General features: G+C 43.7%; 1 protein-coding gene across 1 annotated transcript; it reads right to left on the bottom strand.

Annotated features, from left to right (window-relative positions):
- LOC140724144 (uncharacterized) lies at positions 1 to 25,447 on the bottom strand. The gene is made up of 14 exons (XM_073038623.1): positions 25,338 to 25,447; positions 24,771 to 24,820; positions 22,382 to 22,526; positions 21,493 to 21,569; positions 18,874 to 19,053; positions 15,407 to 15,545; positions 15,017 to 15,093; positions 13,144 to 13,350; positions 10,786 to 10,921; positions 7,645 to 7,757; positions 2,717 to 2,812; positions 2,249 to 2,344; positions 294 to 371; positions 1 to 65 (listed from the first exon to the last, which is right to left on the bottom strand). The coding sequence occupies exons 2-14, from the start codon at positions 24,817 to 24,819 to the stop codon at positions 1 to 3; spliced, it is 1,458 nt and encodes a 485-aa protein (XP_072894724.1). The 5' UTR covers position 24,820; positions 25,338 to 25,447.
- Positions 25,448 to 26,201: the final 754 nt, after the last annotated feature.

Genomic DNA, 26,201 nt, shown 5'->3' with positions numbered 1-26,201 from the left:
CTAGTGGGATGAAGTGATCTTCACAGATGAGACATACGGACTGTCACAGAAAGGTGCAGTGTGAGCTGTGTGGAGTAAAGGGTGGGGGCATACAGTGAGAAGATATAGAGACCACCAGAGAGCAAAGGTGGTGGTGGAGCATAGAAAGTATGGACTGAGGAAATGTAAGCAAAGGTGTGCTGTGATATTTACACAAGGGATACAATTGTTTCAGAGGGGGTCTCCAACAATGTGGCAGCAACTCTAACTGAGGACTCTCCACAAAACCACCCCCACACACTGACACAATATACCTGAGCACGGTTGTTTCCCTTGGGCAGAGGATGTTTCCGGAATCCATGTTCGAGTTGATGACTCGCTGTGTCTTTCACCTTTGGAGGTCAACAGATGTAGACGAGAAAACAAAGAAAAAATAAATTATATCAGAGTGAGACAGGAGTTGGAGTAATGGAGGATTTCCAACAGCCGTGAAATTGCTTTCCCAAATCAAATTGCTTTCCCAAACAACTGTTACTGCCTTCAGCACGAAATAGAGTGAACTTCCAGGTGGCCATATCCTTTTCAGTAATCCTCACCACCACCTCACAAGCTTGCAGACGCTTTTGGTGCAATGGTCATATCGAGACCAGGTTCTCCAGTCACAGCTCTCTGGAAATCCCATACTGTGTCTATGTGCAGGTCAGAAACAAGTGAGGTAATTGGACAAGAACACCGAAGAGATGCGAGGTAACATCATGTAACATCAATGATTGATCAGTGTCAAACAGATTACAATCTCAACCTGAGATACACAATCCATTCACACATCCATTTTCACTTAACGCTACTGTCTCACCTTGCATCCCATCACTCAATGTTCACTGCCCATCGCCATTTCCCAAGGCACCAAAATCCCTCTCAATTCTCACCCACTCCACAGTTATCACCTCTCAGGATTCACTCTATATTACTCTGAATAGTCATTCCAACTATCACTCCGTTCTCCCTGCTTTATTTCCTCCTCAGTCACTCTATCATTTAGATACTCCATCCTATGGCTGGTCACACAATTCCTCCATCCTTCCTCACCGTTCACTTCATTCTTTATTGCATACTCTGCTGACCATCCTGCCATCTCTACTTGCTCCACTCCAGAATTAGTAGGCATTCTTTCCTCTATCTCTATCAGTGTTCCCTTCCAGTCCCAGTTACTCAATCTTCACTTTCTAACACCAGCATTGCCTCAGCTCTCTGAGCCTAACAAAACCGGCCCTATTCGTCAGTTCATGATACTATCTGCAACACATTCTCATACATTTTTTCATTTTTCTTTGGATATTTTGACTTCTTTTGCACATTGGTTGTTTGTCAGAGTTTGTTATTTATGGTGTTCCACAAGTTTGATCATAGCTCATTATTTTCCACTAAATGCAGAAAATATAATCTCAAGGTGCACACGTATTTACTTCGATAACAACTTTACGTTGAATTTTGAACCTCTCTTCACCCTATTTATTACTCCATGATACAACCTTTCCAAAAGGACCTAACATTGCTTCAAACCATTCTCCAACACTCAAGTCCTTCCATGACCTCAAATGCAGCAACACATCAAATTCTGCCCATTACTGGAACATGATGTGCCGTTGTTGTCACCAGCTTTCCTGTATCCTTCATTTCCCATGTCCCCTATCCAGCCTGCTCCTGAGTATCCATCATTCTTCATTGATAACCTCATCAGTCTCCTATCCTGTCAATCTCCTAGCCCTCAGCTACCCAATCACAATTCCGTCCATTTGATAAATTTGTCCAAACCCGGTGATATCTTGACACGCCTATTATTTGCCGCTCATGCTTCTGACCGCATTGTCATTCGTGAACCTACTGTTGGTTGTTATTGCTGACTGTCTGCTCAATCACCCAGCTTGGAATCAATCCTGAAGGGATTGGAACCATTCCAATGGAATACTTCAATGTCATTGTCCATTAAATCCCAGGTTCCTGCCCTTGTAATCTGGCTAACAACCCATCTCACTCGGGTGCATGAGCTCAACCTTATACCAGCATGGTGACAAACCACCATGGAGATGGACACTGCCATTCTGAGTGATCTGAGATGATGCTGATATGTGGCAGAGAGGGGAAAGATGAAAAACTGATACATTTCACCCCTTCTTTACAGGATGTCCAGCAGGTGAATTAATCCATGAGACACTCTTACTCAGAGTGGGAGAGACAGAATGAATCCCATAAGCACAAGGCTTGCTACCTGTGGATGTGTCTCCCGCTCGGACAGATGAAGGTTCCTGGGTGGGTTCTCCAGTTGATGAATCGTTGGCTTCTTCACTTGTGGATTTTTTGATATCTGGAATAAAATAACAGAGGGTGGAGAGTGTGTACTCTAGGAAGAGTAATCAGTCTGGGCAGCTATTGGGGAAGCAGAGGACTTGATACAAGCAGAAATTGACATACCTCTACCTTCATCTTTCCCTCCCAAACAATTGATGATCCCTTCCTTCCGATTCGGGATGAGTTTCATAATGAAATGTGGGACTCAATATCCCCAGTAATGACACCTGAGCTTGAACTCCCCACTGTTTACATGGACAGTCGCAGACTAGGTTCTTTCTTGTCATTCCTGCAACTTCTACCATACATCATGGCATGATTCCCATCTAATATTCCTGATTCCTCTCCTCTTGATATGAGCTGAGGTGAAATTTTCAATGTCTTTTACCTGAGGATGTACCACTTGTTGGATTAAGGGATGGTTCCTGGAAGATCTCACTCGTCAATGTTCCTTTTGGACATCCATTTGTGGGAGTTTCAAGGTCTGGAATTAATGAATAAACAAGGGAGAGTGTTTAGCATTAGACTTGGAGCATTTACCAAACTTGTTTCACCAAAACCCCCTCCACAGATTGTCATTCTGCCTCATCTTCACAGTCTTGGCACATATTAAATTAGTGGAATGATCCTGAGCAAAACCCTACGCTTGATTGATTGCAAACACTGAAACATGAAATTTCATCCCCTGGTGAGGTGCTGTTCAACCCTGGACCAAATTGAGCTTCTATCTCATTTCTTAATAATTTTTGACAGTTGATCTGGAAAATGAGAAAAAAACACCAGGAAATTTAAAGGATTAATAACAATTTGAACAGGTTCTGAGGATAGAATTTGACTTCAGAGAAGAAGGCAGACAATCCCAGGATTATATTCATCAACAAGTGGTGTCTAAGCTGGCAGCACAACAACACGTAGACATTGAATACAAGTCATGCCCCACTCCCGTCTCCTGTCATTCATCTCAATATATCTATCCCTCACAACTGAAAACTTGACTATCAAATTTGTTCCTTGACTTTTACAATTCTTCCTGAGTCATTCAAATTCCTCTCCTCAGTCCTGCAGCTCGGCATTCACATCCCTCAGTCATTTTAATCTCACCCATCTCCTATCGCACTTCATTAGTATCTATCCCTCACATCCAGCAACTTGGTACATTCAGTCAAATTCCTCTTTACAGTTCTGTACATTGTCATTTCCATGCTCTGCATTCACTTCCCTCAGTCACATCACCCGGTTCACCCCACAGACTAGTCAATGCTTCTCCACAGAAACTTGGGGGAGGCTATTTTTCTACAAACCCTACAACTGACACGTGATTATGAATGTGGACAAAGTCACAGGGTGCTTCCGTACTGTCGGTTCCCAGGAGAACCCGTATCTGTTTTAACTCAGGGACACATGGTAAGTCTAAAAGAGGAGATATTGAGCTAGTTTGAGATAGGACGAGACTACAGCATGCAACAAAACCAGCCTTCCATCGTACCAAAAATTCCCGTCACACCCCGAACTGTAAGGTTATAGAGCACTTACCCAGCCACCAGTTCCTGTATTCCGCATCCTCCTCCCATGAGAGGTCCACTCAGCTGACCCAAGGCATCCTATCCAGATGACCCCAATCTTTCTAGCAGATGCTGGAACCCTCTTTGAAAGTTCCCTCCATTCCCACTCTGAGACACTCCTTCTCTATATGTCAGACACTCCAGAGTAATTCTCTCAGATGCAACATCCAGGGATACTCAGATCTGACTCTATATGCTACAGTCACTCAATTATCCACAGCATCTGTGCATTCATTTACCTTCATGTCTATTTCAATCCACGACCTTACGTTCAGCCCACTCTCCCAAGTAGCATGCCCAGTGTCACTGCAGCTCATGGTAAACATGAATATTTGTGCCCATCCCCATTATGCAACTCTACAGTTACTCTATCACTCCTCTCCCATTTTGCTTCCATCTCTCCAGAATTCAATCAGCACATTTTCCTTCCATGTGTCACTCCCCCTTACTCCCTCCCTCAACATATTGCATCCTTCCGCACCCCACTCTCCTCAGCCACTCCATCACCACTTTGGTCCTCTCCCACCAGTCTCTCCTCTGTCACCTTGGTCACATCGTCACCCCATCAGTTAGGTCAGTCTATCACCATTCTCCCCTCAGTCAATCCCACACACTTCTTGATTCTGGTTCAATCAATTGGATAGTAATTTTAGAGAGGAGACTTTATCAAACAATCCACACAACTGATACCTGAGTTTGTATCTGGGTCCGTGATCATAGACAAATTATTGCCTGGCTCAGGTGTTGTCACCTTGGTTTTTGCGGTTGGTACAGATGCTGGATCTGTAATAAACAGGGGTACATGGTCAGAACAGAGGAGCAGACAATTGACCACCCAGTTGGGACTTAATTAAAGAGAACAACCAACAGTAAAAACAGAACTGCAGGTGCTAGGAATCTAAAACTGAAGCAGAAAAAAACAGGAATGCTCAGTTGTTCTGTCTTCATCTCAGAAAAAAGAACTGAATCAACATTTCAGGTTGGCGGTCATATGTCAACAGTGTTTGAAACCAGACCTATAAACTTGCTATTATCAATGTATCCTCATTCTCCAAGCAGAGTGCACTCCTTGAGTTATTAGAAGACATTCGCCTTCCTCACTTATCACTTTCCACATCACTCCTTCCCACTATCCTACTGTGAAGATGAATGGCATTGATCCCAACACCAACAAAGACAGATATATGAAACAGATAGTACAGCGCTCCCCTGTGGCTATCCCCTCAGAATAATTTGTTTTGATACTGTTGAAGAAGCTGATCACTCAAGGAAAACCATCAGCAGCAGAGATTTCAGTGGTTCAGGCTGACTGGGGAATGATCATCATCATCATGATCACGCGCCATGCTTTATGATGTCGGCCATGATGATCTCTATGGCCATGAATGCTCTTGGCATGTTTTATTTTCTACAGAGGTGGTTTGTCATTGCCTTCCTCTGAGCAGAGTCTTTACAAGATGTGTGGTCACAGTCATTATCAATACTCTTCAGAGATTGTCCTCCTGTGTCAGTGGTCACATAACTAGTACTTGTAATGTGTACCAGCTGATCACATGACCATCCATCATCTGTTCCCATGGCTTTTCATGGAAAAAAAATCAGGCAGGTGCAGGATCCTAAGACAGGTAATTTGGAGAATGCCGATGAGATGGATATTTGTAGCAGCTTGTGTTTGAGCCCACGAAGGGCAAAACAATCCTGAAGTGGGTGTTGTGTATTTAAACAGCTTTAATTGGGGAGATTAAGGTTAAGAACGCTTTGGAGGCAGTGACCATTATATGCCGGCATTCACTCTGCAGTTCCAGAGGCAGATGTAGAGGTCGGATGTGTCATCATTACAGTTGAATAAAGAGAATTCCAAAGGCATGAGAGAGGAGACAGCTTTCAATAAGTTTTGTGCCTCTTTCCTGACTTCCAAAAGAATGTTCCATTTAAAAACTCAGAATCCAACAGAAGCTTTAAAAAAAAACACAAAACAACTATAGTCCCATAAGGAGAGAAACAGGAGATAAGCTATCCAATAACATAAAAGAGGATTAAAAAAATCAGATATATAAGGGGGTGAGAGTTGAGACTGGATATTGGATGACTGGAAAATTACACTGGAGAAGCAGTACTAGGGGATAAGAAATGGCAGTCGAACTTAAAAAAATGCATTTTTTGCAGCATTCCCTGTGGAATACACTATCAGCATTGAAGAAACTTGAGAGTGTCGGTGATCAAAAGTGAGTGCAGTTGCTGTTACTAAGGAGAAGATGCTTTGATACCTGAAAGATTTGAAGGCAGGCAGTTCACCAGATCAAGTGTACTACAGCCCAGTTTTCTGAAGGAGGTAGCTGCAGATAATGTGGAGAATTAGTAGTCTTTCAATCTTTCAAGAATCACTAGATCGTGGAATGGTTCCGGAGGACTGGAAATTTAGAACAGTCACTCCCTTTGTAAGAAGGAACAGAGGCAAAAAGAAAGGAAATTATAGGCACTAGCCTGCTTTGCATGGTTGGTAAGATGTTCAAGTGCATTACAGAATGAGGTTTCGAGGTTCTTGGAGGCACCTGATAAAATATGCTGAAGTCAGCATGATTTTCTTCAAGGGAAATGTTGCCTGACCAATCTGACGAAATTCTTTGAAGAAATAATGGAGAGTCAGTGGATGTTATTTATTTGGACTTTCAAAAGGCCTCTGACAATGTGACACACATGTGGCTGCTTGACAGGATAAGTGCCACTGGTGTTACAGGTAAAACAGCACTATGGATAGAAAAATGGCAGATTACCATAAGGCACAGAGTGGGAATAAAGGGAGTCATTTTTCATTGGTTATTGGTGACTATTGGATTAAAACCTACAGCATATTGAAAGACTAGATGGAGTTGATATGAAGAGAGTTTTCTTATTTTGGTTGGGTCTAGGACTAGAGGGCATATCTTCAGGAGAAAGGGGTATACTTGATGAGGAGGAATTTATTTGCTCAGAGAATGTGGATCTGTGGAATTAATTGCCACAGATGGCCATGGAAGCCGAAATTGGGTATATTTAAAGTGGCAATTGGTAGATTCTTGTTTAATTAGTGCAGGAAAGGTTAGTGGGAGAAGGTCGGAGAATAGGGTTCAGAGGGAAAATGAATAAATTATAACTGAATAGTAAAGCGGACTTGGTGGGCGGAATGACCTAATCTTTCTCATATATCTTATGGTGCAGTTGCTGCCTCAGATCCTGAGCGATAATTTCTGCTGAATTCTATAAAGAAGTTGCATGATCTCCTAGTGATCATGGATGTTTTGCCTAGTTTCCTTTCCCATCCTAAACATCATTTTCCTTTTTGGCAAGTGGAAAAAGGGAATGATATGCTCCTCTTGGTGACTGATTGTGGAAGAAGAGATGTTAGCTCAGTATGAGGGCTGGAGGATGGGTGATATGGTCCTTGGATAGATGGAGGGGACTTCTTAGTCCCTCATGAGAGGCAGCAGAGTTGAGTCAAGCTTAGATTTCAGCAGTCATGTGGTACAGACAGTGGATGGTCCATGTGAGTCTCAACGTGGGAGGGGACAATACATGTCAGACCATGAGGATGAGATCCTGACATGGCAGATTGAGTTGGACTGTGGGTACAGGGGAAATGACTGAGGCAATTTACGGATCATGCAGTAGACTGAAATATTCAGCATATTGTATGATGATCATTTGGCATGTCTCAACATTTCAAAAGAATCTCCTACCCCTCCCTACCGTGCATTAATGGAGAATGGTAACGTACCTGTACAGTAAACTTTCTTACAGCAGTCTGTCGGCTTCAGCCAGTACACAAAGAAATCACCACAGTTTCTGACCTTGATTGTCCGATTTGTTTCACAAAAGTTTGACCAGAATCTGAAGCAGACAGTCCTGTGAACCTCACCCTCTTTCACGCTGGGATGGCGTCCTGGGATGGGGTGGGGGGGGGGGGTTATAAATATTGTAAAATATACCTTTCTCCACAGTACCATGAGAAACATGCAACTGGACCCACTGCAAAGCCATTGTCACAACCCACTGTCCGGACCAGGCTCAGGCAGTGTGAGCTGCTGTCCTCCCAACAGCCACACATCATATCAGAGGAAAGCTCCTACTTGGAGGTCCCTTGTGGGTGGCTGTTCAATGAAACACTGAAGCTGACAAACTAGTGAATACCTCCAAAGAGAATCAAAGACATTTGCAAGCTCAGAAAAGATCTAAAACTGATAACAATCACTTGTTGCAGATGTTAAATTTCATGTGTTTTATATATTTTCTAGGCACATTTAAATATAAACATAACTTGGAATTTGACAAGAACCAGGAATTTTAAAGTAATTGCAAACTGAAAACTAAGGAAGGGGTTCAACTGAAAGCATTACAGGTTTTGTGGAAAAATAAATTGATTTATGAATTACTTCATGAACTGTGGGCTGCATGGAAAACACTCAACTCCCTGGGTGCTGCACCTCCACTGAAATTGCACCAGATCTCAGCTGGAGTGGGCTTAACCAGCAGATCCAGAGCACAACTGGAGGTAGCAGGAATATCCGGGAAGCCAGTGCACCACTGCCAGATTCCATGTAGAGCCAGGGCTTCAGAGCGGCTGAAGTGACTAGGGAGCATTTCTCAGGGATGTAGAGATCTGTTTCCATACAAGGGGGCATCTGACATGATCCTTGTCTAACGTGACCCAATGCGATATGTAACTAAGCCCCGCTGTTGCACACTATGACCTTACCGTTTAGCCAGCCTGTACTTGTCCCGGAGCACCTTTTCATTGGAACGACAGTCTCAGGAATCCTCCACCCACCAGAACTGAAAAACAAAATAATAGCATGTCCGTCCTCAACTAAGCATCTACTATGAGAATGAGCAGGAATTGGAGCCCATTCCATTGGTTTAATATTTTCCCTCATCTCAGGATACCCCATTTGACCTTATGCAGATGAAAGAAATCTTGACCAATACTGGCAAAATGCTGCAGAGACACAGCAAGTTAAGCAAAGTAAAGTTTATTATCAGAGTGTACATTTTTCACCACATGCAACAATGCTTTTCTGCCAGTATACTTAGCAAATCGATAGAACAGTAACAGCAAACAGGATCTGTCAACGTCAGTACTGTAAACTATGATTGGTGGAAGGGGAGTTAGTGTGGAGGAAACAGGTAGGCTGCTGAATGACTGAGACAGATTAGGAGAATGGGCAAGAATGTGGCAAATGAAATACAATGTTGGAAAATGCATGGTCATGTACTGTGGAAGTAGAATTAAGCGTATGGTCTACTTTCTAAACAGGGAGAAAATCTAAAAACCTGAGATGCAATGGGACTTGGGAGTCCCTGTGCAGAACACCAAAAGGTTAAGTTGCAGGTCAGTCGATGGTGAGGAAGGAAAATGCCATGATAGCTTTGATTTCAAAATGTCTAGAATACAAGGATATGATGCTGAGGATTTATAAGGCACTGGTGAGGCCTCACCTGGAGTATTGTGAACGGTTCAGAGCTGCTCACCTTACAAAAGATATGCTAGCATTGGAAAGGGTCCAAAGGAGTTCCCAGGTATGACTCCAGGAATGAAATGGTTTTCATATGAGGAACGTTTGATGGCTCTGGTTCTGTACTCGTTGGATTTCTGAAGGATGAGGGGGGAATCTGATTGAAACCTTTCAACTGATGAAAGGCCTAGACAGAGTAGATGTGGAAAGGATGTTTCCCATGGAGGAGAGTCTAGAACAACGGGGCATAGCCTCAAGACAGAGGGGCACCCTTTCAAAACAGAGATGCAGAGACATTTCTGTAGTCACGTGGTGGGGAATTTGTGGCAATTGTTGCCACATGCAGCTCTGGAGACCAGGTCATTGGGTGTATTTAAGGAGAGATTGACAGATTGTTGTCTGGAATGGTATCAAAGGTTACAGATTGAAGGCCAGAAAATGGGGTTGAGGAGGTGTAAAAAAAAGATCAGCCATGATTGAATGGTGGAATAGACTCGATGGGCTAGATGGCCTAATTCTTCTCCGATGTCTTATGGTCTATGGTCCAAAGAGGATCTGTATGTCAACATCAGGACTGTAAACTACAAATAAACTGTGTAAATGCAGATAATAAATGCAGCATCTGTGGTGAAGAATGAACGTCTGACGTATTCAGCTGAGACCCTTCATCAGAACTGGAAGGGAAGGGAACAGAAGCAGAAGGTAGCTGACTAACCCCCTTCTCTTGTCCTCCCTGCCCTCGTGCCCATCCATCACCTCGCTCTGGTTCCTATCTCGTTCTTTTACTCCACTGTCCACTCTTATCAGATTCCTTCTTCCTCAGCCCTCTGCCACTTGTAACAATCAAACCTCAGCTTCTCATATCGTCCCTAATTACACTCTTCTGGTCTCATCCAATACCTTCCAGTTTGTAGTACAACTCCCCCCATCTTCTTAGATTATTCCTTCCTTTATGAACAAAGGCTTTGAAATAAAATTGTATTTGTTCCTCACCATAAACTCTACTCGACCTGCTGGATTTCTCCAGCATTTTGCATGTGTTGCCACTTTTATACTTTGTGCTTTTATCTATTCAATCAAAGTTTCATTGTCCGTGAATAGGCTGTGAGCTCCCCTCTTCCTACATTTATTCTCTGCCACATAACTGACTAATGACGCCAGATTTCCTGCATCCACTCCCTTTTCTATGTTTCTGTGTATCCACAAACTGCCCTATTTTTATGAGCAACGACTCCAATCCCTATGTATTCATTCCTTCCAATGTTATGTAACTGATGTCCCAGAAACAATGATGTTTATGCACTCTGCCACATTCCTGTAAACAAATAAGTCAATCTCCCTTCACATGCGCCTTGCTTCCCTGTAAAATTAGTTTTCATTGACTCATAATTGTCTGCTCCCATTACCTCTTAAATCGGTACCATCCTTCAGTCCGGATTTCATCATTCATGTAATTACTGCATTCTTCCAATGAACAATCCGTGCTTCTCCAGGGCTGATCCAGGATAGTGTGGTTTACACACGGATCGCCAAGCGTGGAACCTGCAGCAGGAGTATGCTCAGTGTCAAGTGTATAAACAATAATGTTAATTAGGATTATTAATTAACATCAGTGTTAATGCCTCTTGTAACTCAACCCCACCTCCACCCATCTCAGCTGTACTCTCTAAACTAATGGTCATCTACTCACATAAACACTGTCAGTGCAGTTTCACCTTTCAGCTCTCTTTATTGAATCGGTGGCGTTAACACTGAATCATGTAGTATAGAATCATCCGTGCTGACAGTGGCCACCCCTCAGTCCTATCAGGCCTAACCTGGTCCATAGCCCTTCTTTGACCAAATAATTCTTACTCACCTGGACACAAATTCTGTCAGCAACCAAACTCTGAGACAGTGCATTCCAAGCACTTACTGCTGCGAGAGTTAAGGTCTCCTTCACAAACCCTCTAAACTAAAGTTATATATTCCGTAGTTTGATCTACCTCTGATAGATGCCCATTGGACCATAAGATAGAACTGGAGAATTAGGTCATGAGTCACATGAAGTCTTATCCACAATTTCATCATGGCTGATCCCTAGACCCTAGTCTCCTGTTTCTCTCTCTTTGTATCTCTACTGTCCTGACAAATCAAGAATCTATCATCCTCTGTCTTATATATACATAAAGATGGCCTCCAGAGTTTTCTATGACAATGATTTCTACAGATTCACCTCTCTCTGGCTAAGAAAATTCCTCATCTCTGTTCTAAATGGTCATCCCTCTATTCTGATGCTGTAAATTCTGGTCCTAGACTCTCCGACCATACGTAACATATTCATCCATCACCCTATCAAAGCCCATCAATAATTTATAGGTTTGAATTAGGTCACCCATAATTCTTCTGAATAATATGAAATACAGCCCCAGAGAAATCAAACACTCTTCATATCAGAAGCCATTCAATCTTGGAATCATTTTCGCAAAACCCTTTGAACCCTCTGCAGTTTCAGAACATTCTTTTCAAATCTTTCTATTATTATTATTATTATTATAATTCAAAAATAGCACATGTACACCAAAGTAACAACACTTCAATGTCGATATATGAAGAACGTTCTTTATATATGAAGTGCCCAAACCCACTCACAGTACTGCAACTAAGTCTTTACCAGTGGTTAATAATGCCTTAAAATTACATTCTTCTTTTATTTTCTTGTCCTCTTGAAATTAACGCTAATATCGGATTTGCCTTCTTCACCACCCTCAACCTACAAATTAACCTGCATAAGGACTCTGCATCTCATATTTTTGATTTTTTTCTCCATTTAGAAAATATCCTGATCTTTTATTTATTCAATTAAAGTGCATGATCATACACTTGCCGACACTACAGTCAATCTGCCACTTCTTTGCCCATTCTCGTCATCTGTCTAAGTCCTTCTTGCATCTTTTTTACTTCCTCAAAACTACCTGCCGTCTACGTAACAACTGTAAACTTTCAACAAAGCCATCAATTCTGTATCACTGATATGGAAAAGGTTACCTGCAGTCTACCCTTCTGGTACCTTTTTTATCCACCAATCTTATATTCCTGTTTCACCTCGATTGCTCCAGGAGAACAAGCCTAGCCTCTCCACACTCTCATCGTAACTGAAACACTCCAACCTGGTGATGTGCCATTGCATCCTCCCATGATCTGCATAACAAAACTACCACCGATGTCTGACAAGGTTTTTTATAAAAGTTTTGTATTCTGTATCCTGAGTAATGAAGGTTTGCATCACATTTACACTCACAAATTGAGTGACTTATTATTTTTTTTCTTTCTATATTATCATACGTTGCATTGAACAACTGCTGCTAAGTTAACAAATTCCACAGCATATGCTGATGATACTAAACTTGATTTTGATTCTGATATGACATGCACAGAGTGCAAGAGTTCAGTATTCACATTGGAACTCTATGAGTCACTCCACCAAAGAAAAGATGCAGTGGTAAAACTGAATGTGCAGAATCCACCTACAAGGAAACACTCTCTTGTTTGGAGATGTAATACTTAAACAGAGACTAAGCTGTATAATATTGTGATCATGTAATTTATAAGGATGAGCCTCATGTGCAGACAATATGCTAAATCTGGCTTCAGAACCACATCCTGGGCAGTTTGCTTCAGAGGGACATAAAAGGCAGGGGGCACTGCTGGTACTGATGAATCAGGGCATCCTGGAATTCCCCATCACCCCTTACACCTCTGTGTGAATGAGAGCAGTGACATACCTGTACAGTACACTGTGTGATCACTAGGTTCCGGCTTCAGCAGATACACAAAGTAGCCAATGCAATTTTTGACCTTAATATCCAGGCACGAGTTGTTGCTTTGACTTGAACCACTTGTACTCATGCCAGATTCAGGTATGATGTTTTCATTCCTGGTGAAACAAACCCTTCTCTTCACCTCCCCCTCTGTCACAGAGGGATGGGAACCTGGAATAAGGTTTACACAAGTTTAATTGTCATTCAACTGCACATGAATAGCTTCGCATACAGCCAAACAAAACAGTGTTACTCCAGGGCCAAAACACATTGCTAACAGTCATACACAGCACAAGGCACATATAACATATATAAAATAGCAGTTACACAATCACACAAAACTTATGAGTTAATGTTTGAGCTATACAGGACCCTGATCAGACCCCACTTGTAGTACTATGCTCAGTTCTGGTCGCCTCACTATAGGAAGGATGTGGAAACCATAGAAAGGGTGTAGAGGAGATTTACAAGGATATTGCCTGGATTGGGGAGCATGCCTTACGAGAATAGGTTGAGTGAACTCGTCCTTTACTCTTTGCAGTGATGTAGGATGAGAGATGATTTGATAGAGGTGTATCAGATTATGAGAGGCATTGATCGCCTGTATAGTCAGAGGCTTTTTTTCCCAAAGCTGAATTGGCTGGCATGAGAGGACATAGTTTTAAGGTGCTTAGAAATAGGTACAGAGCAGATGTCAGGGGTAAGTTGTTTTTTTTTTAAATGAGAGGGTCTTTTAAGAGACCCCTCCCCACCCCTCTCCTTTCCCCTCCCCTCCCCTTCCCTCCTATCCTCTCCTCTCCCTCCCTCCCTCACCCCAACGGTACCACAACAATTACCTCGAACTACACTAATCTGAACTGAACTCTGCTTCACTTGAAGACTGATCATTTACCCCTAGACTTCGATAGAGCTTGGCTGATTCCTATTCCTATATTTCTGGGTATATGTGTATATTATCATTGCTAACCTGTTACATTTATATCCCTGCATTTAGTGCACTGTATTACTTAATTTGTTAATAAACTTTATTAGTTTCTAGTAATTACAGACTCCAACGAGTGTTCAATTTCTGCTGGTTTGACAACCCAGTTACAGGGTACGTAACATAGCTCAATGTCCAGAGCCTATGAATGTGGCAAGAGCAAACCACTGCAGTCCAGCTAATCTTCCATTTAGTGACAACTAGAGGGCAGCACCGAGGTCAGCTTGGCTGTCACATCAACTGCCTCTGGCACTGACTCCAAAGCCTCTCTCCTGGATGGCTGCAAACTTTGGCACGATGCTTGCTCCTCAGTCCTGGCCTTGTGATCATAAGGGAAATGACCAAAACAATCACAGGATATTAGACTGCACACCACCTTCGCACACCAACTCCAACAGCTTTCTGTAGCACGGAGCCCAACAAGTTCAGTTCCTCCACAAAGCAACAACACGCTGATGAAGTAGACCGATGGTATTTAAAGTAATTCTGAATGTCCAGCTTGTAATTGAAAAAAAAAGTACAAATGAGGAGTAAGCTGGAAGCATTGAGAACTGCATTTCACAAAAATCAGTCCTCAGGCGAATCAGGAACCCACTTGTTGCAGCCCATAGCCTCAGAGTGGTCAGCAGGCAGGCCCACAGTACCACTGCCTGGAAACACCAGGAGGGTGGCATTCCACTACCTGACTCCATGAGGATTCAGGGCCAGTGTGTGGTTTCAGTGACTGTGGGAAGCAGCTAACAGTGTCTTGGAGATCAGTGGCCATGCTTAGGACGTTGTGCAGAGACCTGGGCCATCAGTTTGACGCTCCCTAAAGCAAAATGAAATCCCTACTGCTGTGAACACTGAACCTACCTTCTAACCAGCCTGGGCTCTTTCCGCAGTAGCAACCCACTGGATCCTCTTCCTCGGGAATCCTCCATTCGCCAAAACTGTAATAACAATTGGAGAACAGGCTCTTCAACTGAAGCAACTTATTCACTGAGAGAATTGAATGCTATTCACAGCCTGTCTGCTTTGAATCCTCAGCAATGCCTGCTAATTTTCTTTTTTGTTCTCCATTCCTATCTTCCTTTTTTCTCGTTCTGTCACGAAGGCACTGTGCAGAATGCGTCAGCTCCCTTATCCCTACAGTTGCCTGCTGCCCTATTGTGATGACTGATGATCTGGTCACCCAGCATTTCCTCTTCCCACACCCTTCAGTTGCCCTTCGTGCTGAGTTTGAAGTGATTATTTCCACATTACCTGCTGAATCTGTACCATCCCTGTTCAAGACTTGTGTCAGACGTACATTTTTCACTCCTGCTGGGCGAATTCATACTCCTCCAGGACTGATCCAAGATGTTGTAATTTACACAAGGATCACCCAGTGTGGAGTCTGTAACTGAGGGACAGGGTAACGAGGATTAGTTTAAGGTTTACCAGAAATCATGAAACCTCTTTTATACCCAGCCACTTCTCTCATCCCCACAGGACAAGCAACAGTCTTGTTCTCCAATCAGTGAACAAATCCACAAATCAATGGTAAAAACCTTACCTCATTTCAAAACTTGGCTCCATTGCACTTAGTCCACCAGGCCCACAAACTCACACCAGTGATAATCTGATGGGTTACAGCAAGAGCAAATCCAGCCATTCTCTATATCATTGGTGAGAATGGGTCAGCACATTCTCCATGGGCCAAAATGTCAGTGTCCCTGCCACATGACTCTATAACTCTTCAATGTAAACAGTGTACAAATGCACCAAGGCAACCCACTGACCCATCAATAAAAAAGAAAAACGACACGGAAACAGTAATATAAACAGAGCTAAACATTGCCAGTGACGTCAGCATATCTCCTGTCTCACTGAGGAACCGGATTTTCAGTGGATGTGGATGAGATGTTTTCTAGGTTGGAGGCTGTAGTCTCAGAATACAAGGAAATCCATTTAGAACAGAGATGAGGAGCAAATCTTTAGCCTAGAAAGTGGTGAATCTGTGCAATTTGTTGACAAAGGCGGCTGTGGTGGATAGATTATTAATTTGATAGACTTTTAATTAATCAGAAGATGAAGGGAGCAGAATGGAGCTGAGAGGGGAATGATTCAGCAACGATAAAATGATGGAGTACTTTTGATGGACCAAATTGCCTATTTCTGATCCTATATCTTACTGTCCTATGGTGTTCACTAGTCTCAAATAACTACTTTAGGTCCCATTCTGTGTGTTCACTCTGGCCATCAGCATTCACAGCAGAAAACAAGAGCTGCATTCATGTTTTGCTGTTCAACATGGGAACCCTGCAAGATGTGGGAAGCCCTGCAGGGAACAGCCAACCTTGCCTGGTGTAACTAATAGTGTACATGGGATATCAGGACAGATTCCAAGCCTCATAACAGTCATCTATCTTTGATGTTTTCTGCCGGAGTGCTTGGTGTGTTTTAACTGTGTTAAGCACAATTCAACAAAGCTAGTGTATTTCAGCTGGATTTAAATTTTCACAAGGTTTCCATACCTGAAACATACAAACATGGGAACAAACTGAAAATGCAAAGAGAGACCACACTCTTAAGGACAAGGTCGTTAGCATTGTTGCTGAGCAGAGAGATATTGGGATCGCAGTTCATAACTCCATGAAAATGGCTACTCAGGTTGCTAAGAGGGTTGTGGTAGTTTATGGAAAGTTTGCTTTTATTAGTTAAGGAACTGGGTTCAAATGTCGGGAGGTTATCTTGAAAAATAATGCAACTCTGTTTAGGCCACATCTGGAGTATTGCACACAGTTTAGATCGTTCCACTATAGAAAGGATGTTGAGGCTTTGCGGAGGGGGGCAGAAGAGGTTTACCAGGATGCTGCCTAGTTTAGAGGGCATGTGCTATCAAGAGAGGCTGGATAAATTTGTATTCTTTTCTCTGGGGTGTGGAGGCTGAATAGAGATTTGATTTAGATCTATCTGGATGGGGATGGAAGAGGAGTTAAACACTTGAAACCGTGGAGGTGGGGGGGGGGAGTGAAAGGAACGGCAGATTGCGACCTAGAGTAGTGATATGAACCAGAAAGCAAGGGAAAGAGTGGATATCTGACAAGGTGGAGCGAGGAAATGAGGGGACATCCCTGGATGTCTAGATTGAGGGAATGGATGGTTGTGAGAGGGGCCATGGAGGGGAACGTTCGATCCTTGGTGGAGATCATGTGAAAGCCGGGACATATGGGCCCCAGGAGAGGCAAGATAAAGGAAACAATCTGTTTTAAAATCAACAGCAGATGTTATGAAAGATGTTGTTTTGCTGCAGTAGTATATTGCAATACACAGTAATAAGAATTATCAATTACCATAAGAAAAATATATCACAAATAATTTAAATAAGTAGTCCAAAAAGAGGTAAAAAGAAATAAGATACTGAGGAAGTGTTCATGGGTTAAATGTCCATTCAGAAATCTGATGGTGGAAGGATGATGCTGTTCCTGAAATGCTTAGTGTGTCACATCAACCTCAGGCTTCAGCACCTCCTTCTTAATGGTAGCAAAGTGAAAAAGGCATGTGCTGGGTGATGGAGATCCTTAATGATGGATGCTACTTCTTGTAATTGCGTCTGTATATTGAGCCAAGTATAGATCTTCAGAGATGCTGATACTCAGGATGAAACTGCTCACTATTTCCCTTTCTGATCCCTCAATAGGGCTGGCATGTGTTCCCTCACCTTGTCCTTCCTGAAGAGCTACAATCACTTCTTTGGTCTTACTGGCATTCGGTGCAAGGTTGTAGCTGCAACAGCACTCAACCAGCTAATCTATCTCACTCTTACACATTCCCTCGTCACCATCTGGAGTTCTGCTTTGTTGCTTCAGCTGTGCCTAGCCACTCATTTGAGGGTGCAGAGAGAGTAGAGCAGTGGGCTACACACACATCCTTCAGGTGCACCACTGTTGACTGTCATTGAGCAGATTTTATTTCAGCAAGGGAGAGATGTTAAGGATGCAGTGATGCCGGGTCGATGGAGAAGGAAGAGTTGTCTGGGCCACAGGACATCAGTAGGACACTGAAAGAAGGGAAGGAATGGATGGCAGAGCCTTTAGGGAGGCAAGGGGCTCAGTCTGGGGGAAGGGAGGAACTATTCTGTCCTGAGTGAGAGCAGTTTTCATTTTCAGTGAAAGGAGTTGTTATCCGAAAAGGAAAGGAGCTAGTTTGAATTGAGGTCACAAAGGCTCCACACAGTTTATACTTTGTCATACTGTTAAACAGGTGGTTCCCAGGCTGGAACATTTCCCCGGTGCTGCTTCAGCCACCACAACTATCCAGGCATGTGTTGTCGTGTTCAATGCAATTTCAAGGCATGACCAATGCAGACAGGGCAATAGGAGGAGTGGGTGTGGGAATTGGGAAGGTGGGGCTCCTGGCTTGAACTGCACCTGTGACTAGCCACACAGTCGTGGGTGTAGAGAGAGTAGAGCGGTGGGTTGTAACATCAGATAGATGCTTCAGGGAGTGAAGCAGAGAACGTAACATGTCAGACAGGGGAAGTGAATTTCTGTCAAGGTAGAGAATGCTCGGCTGAGGGAGGAAAGTTTTGGCCTAGCATCTTGCCTCACTCTGGAGGTCAGAACAATCTAAGTGATCTAATCACTGATGGCCAAGTTGAAAATTCAGACCACTTCAGCTGTTGAAAGGCTCCAATGGCCCAGAAATTCAATGGACTTCACACAGAGCCAATATGAAGAGAAACATACCTGTACAATACACACTATATAAGCCCGGTGTCGGCTTCAGCTTGTACACAAAGTAAGCTGTGCAGTTTTTGACTGTGATTTCCATTTGCTTGGTGCAAGTTTCTCTGTTTGGGTTATCTTTGAGCCAGTTGAAACAGATAGTCCTGTTCACTTCGCCTGCTCCAACATCAGGATGGGGTTCTGCAATGAGGTTGAAAAACAATGGAAAATGAACCCACTTCCATGTTGGGATGGGGACCTGGAATGAGACTTACAAACACTGTAAAATGATTGTGATCCCACCTCGGGACAGGGACATTGAATGAGTTTTATAAACACTCTGAAATGTACCAACTCCCACGGTACAGCAAGGAATGGGAATCAGTGCCTACCAAAACAGAGTGGTTCACAATCCACAGCCCGGTCCAGCCTCAGTCAAATTAACACCCTCTTCACCACAACCTATGCACCCTGAGGTCACTTCAATCTGGTAATGTCCGATGGACAGTGTCTCCCAACCTGCGGTCCTCAGAGTGTTGAATAATGGTAGGAGCCCATGGCATAAAGGAAGCTGTGAAGTCTTGTTCTACAGGTTCATGTGATCATAGACTAGAATCACTAGCTCTGTCCCTGATGTGCTTTGATATCTGATGTATCCTCAGCTCAGCAGCTGAACCGCCATTACACAGTTCAATGTCATTAAGTTCCAGGGATATTCAAAAGTTTATTGGCATAGAAAATGCACAAAACCTATTGTAATGGAGCTAAACACATGCTGCTTGACTTGCGAAGTCCTGCTTCCGATTGTTTGTTACTGATACAGACTGAACTCCCTCCCCTCAGAGCTGTGCAAGAAGACTTTTTTATATCTCTTCTTGCGGAAGGCACTGATCATGTTGAATGCTCCACTCCAGAGGTTTGGGAATGCTGGACAAATGGAATTATTACAAGGGGGTGATATTTATGAAAGGTAAGAAAACGGAGTTGTGTGGGGACTTGTCACATAACTAGAATGGATAATATGCTTTATTTTAGGTTCCCAGTATCTGCATCTATTTTTTTAAATTTGAAATTGCTGTAACATTCTGACTGATTGAATCTTCCAGTCATTCACAAGCTCATGGACATGTGCCATGTCCCTTAGACTCCAGGGCTAGACTTCAGGAGGGCACGGAGCGACCACATCCCACTGTAAATTGACGGCTCCTCGGTAGAGATCATTAAGAGCACCAAATGTCTTGGTGTTCACCTGGCAGAGAATCTCACCTGGTCTCTCAACACCAGCTCAATAGCAAAGAAAGCTCAACAGCATCTCTACTTTCTGCGAAGGCTGTGGAGAGTCCATCTCCCACGCCCATCCTCATCACATTCAACAGGGGTTGTATTGAGAACATCCTGAGCAGCTGCATCACTGCCTGGATTGAAAATTGCACCATCTCGGATTCCAAGACCCTGCAGCGGATAGTGAGGTCAGCTGAGAAGATCAGCGGGGTCTCTCTTCCTGCCATTATGGATATTTACACTACACGCTGCATCCGCAAAGCAAACAGCATTATGAAGGACCCCACACATCCCTCATATAAACTCTTCTCTTTCATGCCTCTGGGAAAAGGTACCAAAGCATTCGGGCTCTCACGACCAGATTATGTAACAGTTTCTTCCCCCAAGCTATCAGACTCCTCAATACCCAGAGCCTGGACTGACACCTGCCCTATTGTCCTGTATATTATTTATTGTAATGCCTGCACTGTTTTGTGCACTCTATGCAGTCCTAGGAAGTTCTGTAGTCTAGTGTAGTTTTTATTTTCTCACTGTGTTGTGTTTTTTTTTTTACATATTTCAGTCTAGTTTTTGTACTGTGTCATGTAACACCATGGTCCTGAAAAAAACGTTGTTTCATTTTTACTATGTACTGTACCAGCAGTTATGGTCGAAATGACAATAAAAGTGACTTGATTAAAGTCTTCTAAGCTTCCCATTAGTTCTAATATTCAAATACGATGAATACACTTACAACTAAAAGATCAATCAGGACCACAAACCTGTTGTGGTTTGAAGGTTTGTGTACCTCAATGACCCAGAGAGCCTCTTTGGCTGGAGTCAGATCTTTATGTTTTGGCTCTTGGTAGGGTCACCCATGCCTGACAGGTCAAAGGGTAAAGGCCAGAATAAGGTGGTCCACTGGTCCTCCAGGCTCAGGAGAACAGCTCCGAGCTGACCACCCTGCAATGAAGAATCCAACATGTGAAGCGACGGAGAGCCTTCATTGCTCCCCTAAACACCAGTGGTGTGATGAGCAAAAGAGAACTCTTACCCAAAGAGGAAATTTGGGAAGCGGTGCAATATTTCAACTGTAAGCGGATAAGTAGGCTGATCCACAGCACAACTGCCAGACAACTACTGCAAACCCACCCCTCTTTTGAACTTCATGAAGATCTATGATTGGTGTGAATTCAAAGAAACTGTGAGGTACTACCTCAGTAAGCCCATGTCTGCTCCTGCACATGAGGTTGCTGCCTACCCTAATTCAGCTGACTAAAGACCTGACTCCAGTCAACATAGCTCTCCAGGTCAAAAGAGACTGAGCTTGTCAATCCTTCTCGACTCAATAATAACTGTGGTAAGTTCTTGTAGACCTACCTTTTAACCAGCCTGTATTCCATGCAGAGCAGCGAACGAATGGAATTGTAGCCTCGGGAATCTTCCCATTGCCATGACTGAAACAATGATCATAGAGTCAAAACCAGTCCAGGATCTGTGGTCTATTATATCCGCACAATGTCCAGCTCTGGTCACATCACAGGAAACTACGTTTGTCCTCTTGCCCCATACAACTACTTGTGTGAATATCCATTTCCTCATAGATGAATACAGGAGTTTCCTCTTCTCTGAACCCTTACCCTGGCTCCCGAAAGAAGTGATATCTTCTGAATTCCTGTGTGACTCATTCTAAAACATCTTATCCACATTGATGTACACACTAAATAGCAGAAGGAAACAACTCAGCCCATTAGGTTCGGACTGTATCCTTCGGGACCAATCCTTTCCACACCATTCACCACCTCTTCTACCCAAAAAATACCTACCAAACAAACCTGATTCATTTACAGTTTTTTTTTTAAATTATTGTGTGCCACGTTGTATATCATGGACGATCACGGTTTGTCAATGATTGTTATTGACAATTTTATCTGCACAAGTGGTTTGCCATTGCCTTCTTCTGGACAGGGCCTTTACAAGATGCTGGCCGCAGCCATCATCAATACTCTTCAGAGATTCCCTGTTTGGCATCAGTGGCCGCAAAAGCAGGACTTGTGATATGCACCAACTGCCCATACGACCATCCACAACCTGCTCCTACTGCTTCATGTGTCTGTTTGCTCAGGCTGAGGAACTTAAAGCGCAATTTACCTTCCTAGCTCACACTTAGATTATGGAAGCAGCCTGAAAGAAAATGGAGAATTCACTGAGAGCATCTGAGTAGGATGTAACTGGGAACACGGGAGCTGCTGAACCTCACGAACCTCACCTGCTAAATCTGTACCATCCTTCCGTAAGGTGTCCATCATCCATCCACCGACCACTGCACCGAGTTTCAAAGCAACTCAAGCTCCTCCAGGGCTGATCCAGTATGGTGTGATTTTCACATGGGTCATCTGTGGTGGAGTCTGCAACTGTAGGACAGAAGGATTACCTACTTTCATCTGATATTCACTGGTCATTCAGCCTTTGTTAACACCCACACAACTCCCCAGATCCATGAACACCAATCACATGAGATTTACCCTCCAGTCAGGAAGATGGGCAATTCCTCTGCCTCTAAGGTCAGTCTCAGAAGTTTCCTAGATTATATTCAGAAGGCAGGAAAGACCATTGCCAGATTGCATGCCTGCTCGTAGAAAAATCACATCAATTTCATTCCCCTCTCATTATTACCCTTCAGCTCCATAACTTGCTCATCAAAACACATTTGCTTCCTATTCCCAAATACCTAAAGTTTGGGGTAATTTATAATGATCAATTATCCAACCATTCCTACAAGCCTTTGTAATGTGGGAGGAATGTTGAGAACCAGGAAGAAACTATATAGTCATGCAGGAAACACGAGAAAATCTGCAGATGCTGGAAATTCAAACAACACACACAAAATGCTGGTGGAACACAGCAGGCCAGGCTGCATCTATAGGAAGAAGCACTGTCGAAGTTTTGGGTCAAGACCCTTTGTCAGGACTAACTGGAGGAGAGATACTAAAGGATTTGAAAGTAGTGGAGGAAGGGGGGAATGCGAAATGATAGGAGAAGACCGGAGGGGGTGGGATGAAGCTAAGAGCTGGAAAGGTGATTGGCGAAAATCCTTCCAGGTGAGGCGACACTTCACCTGTGAGTCGGCTGGTGTGGTATACTGTGTCCGGTTCTCCAGATGTGGCCTTTTATATATTGGCGAGACCCGACGCAGACTGGGAGACTGGTTCGCTAACACCTACGCTCGGTCTGCCAGGGAAAACAGGATCTCCCAGTGGCCACACGTTTTAATTCCACGTCTCTTTCCCATTCTGATATGTCTATCCATGGCCTTCTCTACTGTCAAGATGAATCCACACTCAGGTTGGAGGAACAACATGTTATATACCAGCTGGGTATCATCCAACCTGATGGCATGAACATTGACTTCTCTAACTTCCGTTAATGCCCCTCCTCCCATTCTTACCCCATCCCTGACATATTTAGTTGTTTGTTTGTTTTTTCTCTCTCTCTCAGCCCATCACCCTGCCTGTTCTCCATCTCCCTCTGGTGCTCCCCCCAACTTTCTTTCTCCCGAGGCCTCCCGTCCCATGATCCTTTCCCTTCTCCAGCTCTGTATCAGTTTCGCTAATCACCTTTCCAGCTCTTAGCTTCATCCCACCCCCCTCCGGTCTTCTCCTATCATTTTGTATTTCCCCCTCCCCCCACTATTTCAAATCTCTTAGTATCTCTCCTTTCAGTTAGTCCTGATGAAGGGTCTCGGCCCGAAACGTCGACAGTGCTTCTTCCTATAGATGCTGCCTGGCCTGCTGTGTTCCGCCAGCATTTTGTGTATGTTGTAATGCAGGGAACATGTCTTTTTTGGGAGTATTCGGAAGGTTCACGTAGATAAATCCCAATATGAAATAATATTCTAAAACGAAGATGAGGCAGCTGTGGCTGATAAGGGAGGTTAAAGAGCATAAAAGCAACAGCGAGAGCATATAGTTGAGCAAAAATTAGTGGGAAGTTTAAGAATTTGGAAAGTTTGAAGGATCAAGTATTTAAAAGTGTTTTAAACCGTGCATTGGATCACTGGTACCTTCCTTCCCCAGGCATCTCCCTCAGCTAGCGGTTCAGGTGCTGTCACTGATCTGGCTCCAGTCACACCTCTGCCCCACCATGACACTCGCCTCTGTTACATCACCCATCTCCACCTCTATCGACATCACACAGCTCCGCCTCTCCATCAGTCCATCTCTCAGTCACACCTTCAGCCACCTCCCTGCCCTGCCCTCTTCTCTACACAAACTCCGCTGGCTGTGCCTGAAATTGCCCAATGCCCCTTTTCCCACCATCCCCATGTTCACTAATTTGTTTGAGTAACAAAAACACAATTTTGCTTTCACATCCAACATAGCCTCATCACTTCCTCCCAGGGTAATATCATCCGGCCTCTTAAAACTCCCTCCAGACCCAGCCTCTCGGAGTGTAATCACTGCATTGCCAGCCATGGCTTCTTCTCAGACTTAAACCTGAAATTCTCTGCTAAAGATCTCTGCCTCCCCAACTGTCCTTCAATACATTTTTCCCCATGAAATACAGGCTGTCTCTGCTCAGGTGCAGAAACAATAAATAACATCCACTTCCTCTTACTGTACACAGCACGCAGTTTGTCCCTACAACACATTACTCACCCAGAGAACCCAGGATCAGCAGCAAAATGATCTGTTCATCCGGTAACATTCTGGAAATGAAAGACTGGAATTACCTCTGTGAGAAATGGCACACTAGGGCTGAGGACAAAGTGTAAATAGGGATGGGAACTGAGGATCAAAACGGTTTCCATTTATAGTGGGATAGATACCTCCCTCCCTCACTGAAACCCCACAGGCAGAGGTGGATCTCCTTTTCTCCTTCACTAAGACTCCATGACAAAGGTGAGGTCTCTTTCAGTGAGACCCCACAGTAAGAAATTTCATCTCTTTTTTCTCCCTGACTGAGATGCCACAGATGGAGGTGAGGTCTCCCTCACTGGGAACCCACGGACAGAGTTGAGATCTCCCTCACTGAGGCACTAAACAAAGGTGAGAAATCACTTCCTGAAACCTTACAGATGGACGAGACAGAGGAGGTCCATCAGCTTTAATTTATTTACACTCTCTTCCCCCATCCCCACACACTGTCTCTGTGCAACACACACATATACAAACGGAGCACAAGCCGAATTTCAAGTTCTAGCAAGTTTGCGGATGTCTATTCACGTGTAGATGAGGTGTGCGTGTGTGACAGGAGGGAGATGGGACCACCTACAACCTCCTCACTCTCTGCTATGAGCGGTGTCAGGCTCAGCGACAGGTCGACTACTTTCCGCATCGGCTTCTCGAAGCAATGAAGTCTGAGCTGGGCAGTGTAACAGTCGATGTATGTTTTGGAAAAATATGCAAAATAAAACTAACATCATCTATTCTAAGCATCTGCAATGAAGAGCCTATTGTTCCCTGTCAGTCCGTTTCCCCTAACAACCATAGGATCAGTGATGGGTCAGTATTGAGCAGAGGAACAGGAATAGACACAGGTGCTGGAGAGGAAATAGTCACAGGATAACAGTTGTTAGGTTTAAAATGGGCAGAAATGTGGAGTGGAGGGTGTGTGACTGGACATATTCTCTGTAATGGACAGCACACATTAGTGGGAGTAGACGCAGAATAAACACATAGTCAGGTTTGCAATGGATCAGTACCACGGAGCAGACTGTGTTCAGGGCCTGTAACTGAGAAGGGATTTAGAGAGAATTTTATGAAAGATGGAAGGACTGTCATACAGATGTAAGAGTGTAGTCACACTGGTCAACCATAGGGTGTTTATCTCAGACTGCAAGAAGAGCCAGACGTAGTTAGGAAGGCAACTGGCAGGTTGACCTTTAATATATTGGTGGGGGAGGTGTGTTGGTCAGAGAGTCATGGAGCACTAAAGCATAGAAACAGGAACTTCAGCCCATGCCAGCCTGTTCTTCTCTCTGGTCTCATCTACCTGCACCAATACCACACGTCTCTCATCTCATCCACCGACCCAAACTTTTCCAAAATGTTACAATTGAAGTTGCCTCTACCACTTCTCTTGGCAGC

Source organism: Hemitrygon akajei, unplaced genomic scaffold, assembly GCF_048418815.1.
Source record: "Hemitrygon akajei unplaced genomic scaffold, sHemAka1.3 Scf000167, whole genome shotgun sequence".
Taxonomy (NCBI): domain Eukaryota; kingdom Metazoa; phylum Chordata; class Chondrichthyes; order Myliobatiformes; family Dasyatidae; genus Hemitrygon; species Hemitrygon akajei.
This window is presented reverse-complemented; position numbering and strand designations above follow the sequence as displayed.

Bases quoted from the DNA above. Each gene is read 5' to 3' on its own strand.
- LOC140724144 (XM_073038623.1), bottom strand. From the start codon at position 24,819: ATGTTACCGGATGAACAGATCATTTTGCTGCTGATCCTGGGTTCTCTG. The intron at 15,094-15,406 runs GTAATGTGGAAA...TTGTTATTACAG, and splicing joins GGATGGTACAGATTCAGCAG to TTTTGGCGAATGGAGGATTC. The intron at 13,351-15,016 runs GTAGGTTCAGTG...ACCTTATTCCAG, and splicing joins GAGCCCAGGCTGGTTAGAAG to GTTCCCATCCCTCTGTGACA.